The 12,977-nt window shown below is 33.8% G+C and overlaps 2 protein-coding genes across 2 annotated transcripts; both read right to left on the bottom strand.

The window, feature by feature from the left end:
• Nucleotides 1-1,358: 1,358 nt before the first annotated feature.
• Nucleotides 1,359-5,611, bottom strand: LOC130968887 (uncharacterized). Its single transcript, XM_057894370.1, has 4 exons — nucleotides 5,354-5,611; nucleotides 4,811-4,912; nucleotides 3,875-4,038; nucleotides 1,359-1,714 (listed from the first exon to the last, which is right to left on the bottom strand). The coding sequence occupies exons 1-4, from the start codon at nucleotides 5,445-5,447 to the stop codon at nucleotides 1,607-1,609; spliced, it is 468 nt and encodes a 155-aa protein (XP_057750353.1). The 5' UTR covers nucleotides 5,448-5,611; the 3' UTR covers nucleotides 1,359-1,606.
• Nucleotides 5,612-7,012: 1,401 nt separating this feature from the next.
• LOC130968886 (dnaJ protein homolog) lies at nucleotides 7,013-9,553 on the bottom strand. The gene is made up of 6 exons (XM_057894369.1): nucleotides 9,218-9,553; nucleotides 8,617-8,785; nucleotides 8,370-8,508; nucleotides 7,978-8,254; nucleotides 7,693-7,891; nucleotides 7,013-7,589 (listed from the first exon to the last, which is right to left on the bottom strand). Exons 1-6 carry the CDS (start codon nucleotides 9,365-9,367, stop codon nucleotides 7,270-7,272), a joined length of 1,254 nt encoding a protein of 417 aa, XP_057750352.1. The 5' UTR covers nucleotides 9,368-9,553; the 3' UTR covers nucleotides 7,013-7,269.
• Between the last annotated feature and the right edge of the window lie 3,424 nt (nucleotides 9,554-12,977).

Consider the following 12,977-nt stretch of genomic DNA (forward strand, 5'->3'; position numbering starts at 1 on the left):
GTTTCTTCTCCTTTTTCTTCGCGTGTTTTATCTTCATCGTCGTGTTTCTCCTCCTTCTTCTTTGCAACATTATGTATTTTTTTCTTCTTTGTTTGATTTTTTCCTCCAAAAAGAATTATGAGAATATGAAATAAGAAGATGAGGAGGAGGAAAAGGAAGAATTCTGAATTATGCAGAACTCATCAGAATAAAAATATATCCAAATATCTTCGTTTTACACCCAAATTTGCTGCAAATACAGAAATGAATTATGTTACGTGTACACTAAAATCAGCCACCAAAGTCAACAAAGGCTGCAAAATACACCACAGAAGGGCTGCAAAATACACCCAAAATATACCATATTAAAACAAGCATAAATTATAGAATGCAAATACAACTATAAAACTATCATAAAAAATAACAAAAACCAGATTTATGAATCATAACTAAACAAAAACTAAAATAATTCAACTAAAAGAATAAGACAATTCACCCTCCATCAAATGAAAAGTCATAAACTGTAAATACACCCAAACTTTTATAAAAATACACCCAAATATTCCTTATCTACACCTGAATGTTTGATATAAAATGGGCAAGATTATATTAGTTCTAATCAGAACTAGTACATTAGATTCAATTCAAAAAAGGAAGAATTAACAGCAAATTTCATAGGCAAGGTTCACGCACTGGTTCATCTGACAATCTGAAGTTGAATTATCCATTATCTTCAAAAACAATTTCAGAGCTTGATGTTAAAAAACAATGAAAATCGAGAATAACGAAGAAAGAAAACAGAGAGAAAAAAGCACGTAAATGAAGAAGAAGAAAGAGAAGGCAATAAATTCGAAAAAGGAAACGGAATCCTTTCAAAAATTAAAAATCTGTTAAAAGCGCGTGAAACATATGTGTATAACAAACGCGTTTGAGCGTAATATCAATTAGAGGACTTGTAAGACTTATATAGTAAAATCAGTTGTATGTAGAGATTAATCCTTCTTTATATCCCATTCCAACACATTAGTTTTTATAGTTTTTTTTTTTGGATAACTTGGTCTCTCTTGTTTTAAATTATTAGACAAATTAGTTTCTAATATTTTTTAAGAAATGTCAAATTAATCTTTAATTATTCTAAGAACTTATATAATTGAAAATTTAAATTGTCTAAAATTTTAAAGAATAAAAGATAGTTTATCTTTTTATTTTATTAAAGATTAATTTTATCAATATTCTAAAATATCAAGAACTAATTTGTCAATTATATTTGTTTGAAACTAATTTATCTAAAGCAATTTGTTATGAACCAATATGAGCATTACTCTATTGATTTTCTTGTCTGAACTATGTTGTGGAAAGGGAAATCATACTTTCTGATCTAAGATCACAAAAAGCAAACAAGTTTTGTCATTGACATTGATTCAAGTATGCACAACATACACATGTTTGGAGTTGGACATGATTGTTCTCTCAGAAGAACATTAAACAACACTGCCCCCACTACATCTTTCAATTTTTCCCACCTTTATTGCTAAGATATGAATCTTCAAAGCTATCGTAGGGTACATATTACAACACAAACATGACAACCATCCAGTCACAACCAGATGAGAGTGCAAAAGAGAATTTAGGCATCCGACACCATGGATCCAAATTTGATTGTGAAGCTAAACTTAATGCAAGTTAAGAGCTCATCTTTGCTATCCTTCAGTGTCATCTTCAGAGTGTAGGATCCCTGCAGAGAAACAAAAATTGCAGTGAAAACAAGGAAATGAACCCAGCAATTATTGGACTTAAATGTTTACCTCCACAGGGAATATTGTCATCAAATACAGGATAAACGAAAACGTGAATGCTAGTAGTTCTATGCCCAATCTCTGAGAAATATTTGCATGCTTTTATAACACAATTCATGTATGCTTTAGGAACATCTATAGCCATTCATTTCATATATAACATTTAAAGTTACATATATAAAACAAAAAATGAGTGGTTGGAAGCTGAAACTCCATTTCCCGTATAATACTCAAGTCGTCTCACTATAAACAAGTGCATATAATGCTTCTGTGTTTGGGTAGGTGGATATTTTGGGTTGATGTATCATGTATGAAAGGTTTCACACTTCAAATTTAAACCATTAGTGCTTATGCATATGTTAATTCGAATAATACTCCACATGGGTTGCAATCTCATTGCTCAGCCATACTATTTCATCAAAAAGCATTTTTTTTTTCTCCACTTCATTAGAGAAATTACCTTATTCCAATAACTTAATAACTCCATGCAAGTATATAACCACACATATAAATGGATACTGGAAAATGGGCTGTTCACCCAATTATAATAATAAAAAAAAGCTGAAAAGAAATTTGGAAAACTAATTAACTAACCATAAGGAACCTGGGATTCATGCAGGAAGATTGCACTAAAACACAGAAATTCCTCTGGAATTAACACTGAAATTGCAAGAACAATACAATGTGTATGGCACTTCAAAAGGCCAATTCTCATCCTCATAATTCTGAGGCATACCCCATGATATCCCTCTCATTCCCTTATGTAGTTCCCTCTTCTTGTTAATACCAGAATACTGATTCCTCTCACTCACTTGCTAGTTAAGCAAGTTAGTTTCAAAACACCTAAGCGATTAGTTTAGAAATAAGGCCCTAGTTTATTGTTGACTAGGTTCCTGACACTAGCATTAAAGCAAAAAATACCAAACACAACAGAAAAAAAAATGGTTGTTTAACAAATTTCATTTTGTCACCAAGCTAGAATCATATCTGACTATCCCAAAGACTTGGTAAGATTGACCAAATAAAAGTTCGGTTCCGCTAGGGAACCAACTAGGAGTGAAGCCAACTGCAACCAACTAGCTGAAAAACAGGTTCGTTAAAAAAAGAAATAAAAACAACTCCTCACTACCCTAGTTTTTCGAATGTCAAAATCAAAAATAAAAGGGAGTTGGCTTAGTTGGTTTGTTATGTAGTTGGTCTCCTAGACCTCTTCATAAAAATTTTGTTAAAATCCAATCTCACTTTATAGTAAGTAACTAAGTATAGCAGCAATAAACCTACTTACTAATGAGAAAAATTCATTTCTGTAGAAGAATAAAGTTGATGACCTCCTCAAATGTATATTGTATACCACACTATTGTTGATATTCTAAAGAGAGAAAAGTTTAATTACACTTTAATCTTGATTATGTTACATAGAAAACCAATTTTGCATTTACCAAGTCAAAAGGGAAGATTGAGTAGCATGCCAAGGACAAATTTGCAAATGTCGAATAATGAAAAGCTTATCACCCAAATCAAAGTCATATTAAGTAAGTTAATAATGCTAACTTAAATCTAAGTTTCAAGGCTCAAGCACAATATGAGTGGGAAAGCACAATGATTTTCAATGAATTTCCTATCATAGTATCATTTAACTTCAATCAAAGGTTGAAGTAAGCTTTATTTCATGATACTATGATAGGATCATACTTTTAGAATATTTAGCATTGGTAAGACATATGAGTGTGCATGAGACAAATCAAAACTAACCGGTGGAGTAAATGAAGCCAATGTCTGGGTGTGGAAAATCACAATTCAAAAGGGAAGAGTGAGTAGCATGCCAAGGACAAATTTGCGAATGTTGAATAATGAAAAGCTTATCACTCAAATCAAAGTCAAATGAAATAATGGTAAAAAGCATCTAAGTTTCAACGCTCAAGCAGCAAATGAGTGGTTGATCACAATGATTTTTCAATGAATTTTCCATCATGGTATCAATTAAATTGCATCAAAGGTTGAAGTAAGCTTTATTTCATGATATTATGATAGATCATACTTTTAGAATCTCGTAGCATTGGTAAGACATGTGAGTGTGAGTGAGACAAATCAAAACTAACCGGTGGAGTGAATGAAGGCAATGTCTGGGTGTGGGAAATCACAAAGTCTCCAGAAGAGACAGGGCAGGAGGATACTTCTTCACAAAAATCATGATTTTCAGTACGGACAGGTATCCCAAGATATGAAACTGCAATTATCAAGTCCCCTCCAGAAATAGCTTGACCTGCATGAAAGATAGAAAAAAGTACACTCATAATTCAGCACACTAATGCATGATACATTAACTTGATGAAGCAGCACCAATACAAATATTAAGAAACAAATAATGTACTCAGAATCCAGAACATAAATGGCAAATTGTATTAAGTCTTCAGATCTAGTATTTAAGGCATATTGTGTTCCTGAAAACAATTATAAAATGGGTGTAACTTGTAAGGGACTGGGGCTAGAAGTGAGTTAACCCAACTCATGAGTAGTCAGGAGCTATTTCTTGCTTGATAAACTAATGACTTTACGCATTGGGTTCCATATTTGAGCGTTGCACTTATTTGCTAAATGAGTCGAGCTTAAGCTTTGCTATGTTCAACTCAGTAGCTTGTACCATATGTGAGGTGCATAATTATACTGAGAACAAGTTACCTACTTATAGGCAAAAGCTTAATCTATACTTGAGCAAGCTTAATCTCAATAACCTTCTATCTAGTTGTACTTGAGGCTCATGGCTTGGCTCGGTAACAAATGAGCCAAATCATGAGTAAAGCCTAATATTATCAACCAAAGCTTGAGCTTCCAAGCGTAGGCTCAACTCAGTTCATTTCCATCCCTATATGTGACCATTCTGGGTCAACTCCGGGAATGCACTGTAATTTGTAATTAATAATTAGTCCAGTACCTATTAACTACATTAGAACTTCTAACATGCTTTTAAAACATATGTTATGCGAATTGGAAAAGCGATAATTAAACAAGAGAAAAGTGTGAAGAAGAGGGATTACCAGAAGAAGCTTTAATTTTAAAGGTAGCTGCTTCCCCACTAACAACAGGATCTGGAGATATTTCAACTGCAGAAACCTTCACATCATAGTTTGCCTTCTTATCTGCACAGATTTTGAGTGTGAAAATAAACAAATAAATAAATAGTCAAAAAGAGCACAATCCAAAACCAAATCCGAATCAAGCATTGACCAAAGGTCAACAATAGTGAAGGATCACACTCGCACATGACCTCAAACACAAAAATCACGAAAATCCATTCACATCAAAATGAATGCAGCAGTTTGCAACAAAAACTTAATCCCATAAGAAACAGTATGATTATAAAGAAAAAATATCCAACTTCAGAAATCCATTCGATAGGATCAAGTCAACTGTAACTTCCAGAACTGCAAGACTATTCAATTACATAACTAGATAGAAATAAGCAGAGGAAATAGAAAACTAAACAGTTATCTCGAAACTAATTGAGCCTTAGGAAAAAGAAAAAGAAGAGAATAGTGAAAAGAGAAAGGTGAGGGAGCAGCAGTAGAAGAAACGCATACCGCAGTAGTTAAATTTGACTTTGGCATGAGCGCGAAAGGATGAAAGAAGGAAGATGGACAAGCATAGAAGAATGTTGAGCTTTGGAAAATCCATGGGGTTTCCGTTTCTGAGGAAGCTCAAAGGAAAGGAAATAATAGAAAGATGTTGAATTAGGGGTGTGTACTGTGTAGGCCTACATTCTGCATTAATAATATATGGGACACAGCGTAACGTGGTAGGTGTCTTCGCCTCACCATTTGGATTCCAAGTTTTGACAAACCAAATGCAAACAAAGAGACAAAATGGGAATAAAAATTAAAAAAAATATAATAATAATAACTACAAAATCTTTGACAACTAGGCCCAATTTTATCTTGTTGAATGTTGATGGCATTATGTTCACGGTTCTTTTGGGCTTCTGTCTTTTCCTTTCTCTCCGTGGCTCTTCGGTCTTCAGTCTTCACAATGGCCGAAAGCAATCCAACTACTTTGTTCCCATAATCTTTAAAAGTTTACACCGAAATTTGATGAGCGAAAGAAGAAAAAATAGTTACATAAGACCAACTTTTGGTTATCAAATTGATGTCCCCCCAAAAAAAAAACTTTTGGTTGCCAAATCAGTCTTTAATTTTTTATTTTATTAGACAAATTAATTTTTATATTTTAATAAAAATAAATAAATTAATATCTATTATTATTTAATAATAATTTTTCTTAAACTCTCTCTATGTAGACAATGTCTAATATAATAACAATTTAAATACTAATTTGATTTTTTTTTTTTACCAAAAATAAGAAAATTCGAATCCACAACTCTTACATGAAGATGTAGAAGTTGACGGTGACGCATTTTCTATAGAAGCAGCCGATCAGGATGAGATGATGATTAATGAATGGCGGTTTTGAATACGAGTATATGATATACTCTATTAGTCATGGGACAAAAAAGGAAAAGGAAAAAAAATTAAATCAACAAAACGAAAGATAACATTTAAATACCCTAAATAGATCACTGATTCCATGGATAGATCGCTCCATGAAAATCTATGAATGCTTAAACTATCGGTTACACCTTAATTTCAGAGACGGAGAAGACGATGTTTTAAAATGAAATTTCTCAAGAGTGAAAGAAAAAAAAAAAAGGTTTTTAATTGGAATTTGAGAAAGAAAATAACTATACCATTTGATAACACTAATATGATAATTAAAATTTATTATAGACTAAGATATCCTATTAAATTTTTAAATAAACTAAATTAGGAAATTACACTTCCAACATATTTCATGAGTACAACTGAGCAATCATCCTTGACATTTTCCTTTTTAGGGGCAAAGTACGTTTACAATCATCCTCAACATTTTTCCTTTTTAGGGGCAAAGTACGTTAGTACTTACTCAGTTTACTTTTACTGTTATTCAGAGACTCGAAGACATCCAATTTAAGAAGCAGAGCACATCCCTATTCCATACCCGGGCTACCAGCCTACACTCACATGATGCGAGATACGTAAGTCTCGAAATCCCTCTGATTACACTCGGCTTGGAATACTTCAGGAAAATTCAGACATTCAACTTTCCTTTCCTCCAGTTACTATCTACTAAGTGTACAAATCTCTCTCAAATTCATCAGATCAAGTAATTCACACACCAAAACAAGGTCATAAAAAAACTACTGTCCGGAAGAAATGAAAAATCACTCGATAAAGAATATTCAGTAAAGTCGTTGTTGTCAAGAATAGAAAGTATCCCTTAAGAAAAGGAAATTATCCCTTAATAATAATATAAGGCAATAAGTACACTGTTAAAAACTTCAGATCATTGATCAAACACTGCTTTATGCTTCTACTCCACACACTAAGGTCAACAACACTCGTCATAGAATCCTTCATCATTATCATATCTGACTCTACCCCTTTGCCACAGAACAGAACATTCTCTACTGCTGGGCGCACTGTACCCTCTGTGCACCACCAGGCATGTCATCATCTTCTTCATATGCCTCCTGCTGAGCTTGTGCCTTCCTCCTTGACTCTTCCTCCATGTTGACATCATGTAGTGTGGTCTCCTCACACTCATCAAGCTCCATGTCTGTTAACTGTGAGGAAGGCCTCGATGGCAGAACAGCTTCTAGAGCCTTAACCTGATCAGGGTTCAAAGACTCTGGGAATTCAACAGTGAAGTGGATGTAAAGCTTGCCCTTCATGAATGGCCTCTGGTATATTGGCATTCCCTCATCATTAATCGCTTTGAATGAGTCTGCAATTATATAACACACAACCCATGTTGGAAATCAAAAACATAATCAAACACTGCAGAATTGAATGATAGAGGAACTAATGAACTATTTGCTACTGCATACCAGGCTTGACAACTTCACCAGGGTTTGATTTAATAAGGAGTTGCCTGCCATCCAAGTGTGTGAGCACAAATTGGAAGCCACATAGCGACTCAGTGAGGGACAAAGTGTGTTCTACAAAAAGGTCTTCTGCCTTCCTTTTGAACTTGGGGTGCTCCTTTTGCTGAAGGACAAATACAATATCCCCAGTGATAGTATCTGGCTGCAAAACACAAACAATTCCAACTCAGTCCGAATACTGCAGTTGATTATTAAGCTCAATATAGTAACACTTCCTCATCGGCTCACCGCTTCATCAGCTTCACCAGGGAATGTAATCTTCTGTCCGTTCTGCATACCCTTCTCCACATGGACCTCAAGAACCTTCTTCTCCTGCACAACCTTCTCTCCTTTGCACTGTGGGCAACGGTCCCTGTCACTGATGGTTTCGCCAGTACCCTTACATTCATTGCAAGGATGCTGCATTTGCTGAATCATAGAGGGACCAAGGTGCCTGATAGAAACCTTCATACCAGTTCCTTGGCAACCAGCGCACTTTGTAGAATTCCCAGACTTGGACCCTTTGCTGCAAAGTTCAATAACACAAACAACCACACAAACGTAAGAAACCAGTGTACATACAATCAATCACATCATAATAGAGTACCAACAACTTGAAATTTTGATATGATTATACTTACCCATTGCACTTTGAGCAAAGTACATTGCGAGAGAGCGAGAGCTTTTTAGATGTTCCGAGGTATAGGTCTTCAAGCGAGACCTTGAGGGGGTGAACCACATCTTCTCCCCTTCTCTGCCTCCTCCCTCTGCTACTACCACCTGTTCAAAGAAGCCATCAACAAATCTCTCAAAACCCAATCAAAATACAAAATTAACACAACCAATAAAAATTTCCCAAAACTGAAAAAACATCTGATTATAACATACCGCCGCCAAAGGGACTCCCACCAAAGAAAGACTGGAAGATATCAAATGGGTCGTGGCCGCCACCACCGCCACCCATTCCTTCTTTGAGAGCATCCTCACCATACTGATCATAAATCTCACGCTTTTCAGGATCACTCAGAACCTCATAAGCCTGGGCAAGCTCTTTAAACTGCAACAAACCAATCCAAAATCCAAATTAACAAACGAGTAATGCTTTGTTTCGTTTGCTTTTGCAATCTCAGTTATATATATATATATATATATATATATATATATATATATATATATATATATATATATATATTTGCACGTCATAAATCAGCTCAATCCGAAGTCCAAACACATCCCTAAACATGAATTGAACAAGAAAGCACAATTTTTACCTATCAAACCTCGAATCGGTTCTTTAAATAAACACAAATTCAAAAACCTGTCTACACAGTAACAACATATCTTGACTTTCAATTTTAAAAATTTTAACGCCAAATCAATTGCAAAACCCGAAGAGATGATGTTTTAACAAATTCAACAAACAACATCTTCATCCAAATCATGATAACAAAAGACACAAATCAGTAATCAAGAACAAGAAATCCGTTACCTTCTCGGGATCACCGCCTTTGTCAGGGTGATTCTTGATGGCGGCTTTCTTGTAAGCCTTCTTGAGATCATCCTGTGAAGCGTTCTTGGAGACTCCAAGGATCTCATAGTACCTGGTGTTATCGCTCTTCTTCGGCGCCCTCCCAAACATCCTGGTCCCTTATCGAAGAAGGTCAAAACTTCGAAACCCTAACTACTTCCGCCCAACTAAACAAGAAGAAGCGTTGTAGTCAGAGAGTTCTAGATCTCACACGCGCAACAACAAAAAGAAGCTAAGGTGAAAACCCTGGTTTTGGGCCTCGTATATATTTATGCACGGGTTAACACTGACCACGCGAAATACTTCAGTACTCAATTTCTTTTGGGGAGTTTAATTTTTCTTTTTATGGATTTTAGGGTTTGATCGATGGACGGTTGGGATGGAGTGCGGAATTGTACTTGGTGGGACTGGTGGGTCCCAGAGAAGAGTCTAGAATTTGTCGAGGCGGGCCGTTGGATTTGTTTACCTTTGTTGGGAATTTGTTCTAGATCCTTCCGAGCAAGTTCTAGGAAAAACTACAGAGTTCCTTTTCTTTTTTTATTTAAATATTTTTATCTCTTTTTTTTTCTTATTTATTTGCCGTCAGATCAGAACCCAAACTTGACTAGCCCATAAGGTACGTCTGTTCGAAGTTAGCTTTTCACTTCCTGATAAAAAAAAAAGTTTTTCACTTTTTTTTTTACTTTGTGGAGATATGCAAATTATAAAAACAGAATTAATATATTTGATTATTTGGTGTAATATATAATTTTTTTAAATAAAATAAAAAAATAATTAATTTTTTAAATAAATTTTTTTAACTTTAATTTTTAAAATATTTTTTTAGCATTAAAGATAAGTTTATTGCATTCGAACTGACCCAGCAAATTTTTATATTTTTATATAATTCGTTTGATTAGATTGGGTGAGAAAAAAATTTAGATGGTTAACAATGACAATTATTATCATCGTCTTCAGAGAGTACATAAGAGTACACAGAAATAAATCGTATTTTTTTTGGAAAATAATAATTTTTTTTAAATCCTAATTAAATATAATTTTTTCCTGTGTACGTATTTCTGGAGACGATGTATTCGTATATACTGTTGAAGATATGATAATAGCTTGAAAATTAGAATTTTCGAAAATTTGGGTGAAATTTGTTAGAGAATTAGACGAACTCACTCTAACAAAAAAAATCGTATTTCTGAAATTAAAGTTAAAATATTGACTTTAGAAAAATACTAATTTTTTTATTTTATTTCAAAACAATTTCCTGGTAAAATTTTACTTAATTTTTTCAATTTTAAAATAGCTTGATTTATCGTAAGTTAAATTTAATTTTTTATTTAATATAAATTTTGATAACCTAATTAATTAATTATTTTATTTTATAATATCATTTTATAGTTTTTTTTTTCTCAAATCACATATTCATTAATCATTTTAAAACAAAAAATTCAAAAAATAACAAAAAAAAAGGCATTTCGCAGGGAATAAAAAGGCTTAAGGTCAATTTTGGTAAATTTTTTAAATAAACTCTTTTGAAAAAAGAGCTTAAAATATAATGACTTTTATTAATAATAGCTTATAAATAAATTATTTTGTATTTAAATTTTTAGTTATAGAAATACTTATTTTAAAGTCTAATAAGTGAGTTTGTTAAGACTTATAAATTAAGATCAATTATGTCTATTTGACTTTTTTTCGAGATTTGGAGATGACGAAATGGAATTAACTCTTCTTAATTATCATATTTGTGATCAATGACTTGGATAGGAAACCTTAACTCTCAATCTTTATCAAGATGCCTTTTAGCACTTAAAATTTCTTCGTTTGCTCTTTACTTTTTTTTCATTTAATTTCTTGTCTTTTGCATTTTAACCCCTTTTTCTCATAGCGAATGATACGCACACTTCATTGTAATTTCTTTGAGAGACGACCTTAGATTTAAAATTCTGGCTTTTATTGATTTGAATTGTGATCCAATTTAAAATGTGATAGTGTCATTTTTTGGTTAGGAACTATACTTACGATGAAATTCTACTAAGAAGTTCTAGATCGACGTTGGCCCGCATCAGCTGGTAAGACGATGAACTTGCGAATGATGCTATAGAATTCAAGGTGGGTGACTATATATTCATTAAACTGTAGTCATACCGACAGTAATTAGTGGCATGGTGCAAGAGTCAGAAACTGGGAATGAAATATTTTGGTCATTTTCCAATAGTCAATAGAATCAGGAAGGTGGCTTATCGACTGCATTTAGTGTAAGTCACTTCATTACAAACCTAAATTGTTCAATGCTAAGAGGGTGTATGAGTTTCATATCCACCTTACACCCACAGAACTACTAACAACATATCAATCCACATTATTGTCTATCATTTATACTTATCATATTATGGTACATTAGTTCAATGAGTAAACCCTATACAAGATTGAAAAAAATAACTAAAAAAAATTTTTTTTCTTAAAGGATGGAGAGTGTTCAAAGCCTGACTTGATATGATTTGACTTGACTTCAGCACATGTATTGCATCACTTTCTGTCCAACCTTATCAGATGTTGTTGATGCTTTGTCGCTGCTGCCTTATCAGCAGCCCCGTGCATCACTGTATCAGTGCCCGCTTTGTCCATCTCTCTGTTGTAACTTTTTCAATTGCCTATTTTTTCTTTGGCTGGCAAGATAATGAACTTGCGAATAATGTTGTGGTATTCAAGGTGGGTGACTACGTAGTCGTCAAAATGCAGTCATACCAGCAGCAATTAGTGGCATGACACAAGAGTCAGAAGTTGGAAATGAGATATTTTGGCCCTTTTTTCAATAGTCACTAGAATCGGGAAGGTGGCTTATCTACTGCATTTAGTGTAAGTCAATTGATTACAAACCTAAATTACTCAATGTTAAGAAGGTGAGTGAGTTTTATCTCCACCTTACACCCACAGAACTACTAATAAACATATTAAGCCACATTATTGTCTATCATTTATACTCACTAGATTATGGTAAATCAGTTCAGTGAGTAAATATTGTACAAGATTGAAAAACATTAAGTAAAAAATAATTTTTTTTCTTAACGGAAAGGAAATGTTCAAGACCTGGCTTGATTTGATTTGACTTCAGCACAGGTATTGCATCACTTCCTGCCCTACTTCATCAAATGTTGTTAATGCTTTGTAGCTGCAGCCTTATCAGCAGCCTCCCGCATCAATGCCCACTTTACCCGTCTTTCTGTTATAACTTTTTAGCTGCCTATTTTTTCTTTGGCTGGCAAGATGATGAACTTGCGAATGATGCTGTGAAATTCATTGTGGGTGGCTATGTATTCGTCAAATTGTAGCCATACCAACAGCAATCAGTAGCATGGCGCAAGAGTTAGAAGCTGAAAATGAGAAATTTTGTCCATTTTTCAATAGTCGATAGAATCGGAAAGATGACTTATCAACTGCATTTAGTATAAGTCAATCGATTACAAACTTAAATTGTTCAATGCTAAGAGGGTGTATGAGTTTCATCTTTACCTTACACCTATGGAACTACAAACAACATACCAAGCCACATTATTGTCTATCATTTTACCCCTATAATATATTAATTCAATGAGTAAACACCGTATAAGATTGAACAAAAAAAGTAAAAAATATTTTTATTCTTAAGGGAATGAGAGTGTTCAAGGCGGCTTGATTTTATTTGACTTCACCACAGGTATTGCATCACTTCCTGCCGTATCCTTATCAG

This window comes from Arachis stenosperma, chromosome 3 (assembly GCF_014773155.1).
Source record: "Arachis stenosperma cultivar V10309 chromosome 3, arast.V10309.gnm1.PFL2, whole genome shotgun sequence".
Lineage (NCBI taxonomy): Eukaryota > Viridiplantae > Streptophyta > Magnoliopsida > Fabales > Fabaceae > Arachis > Arachis stenosperma.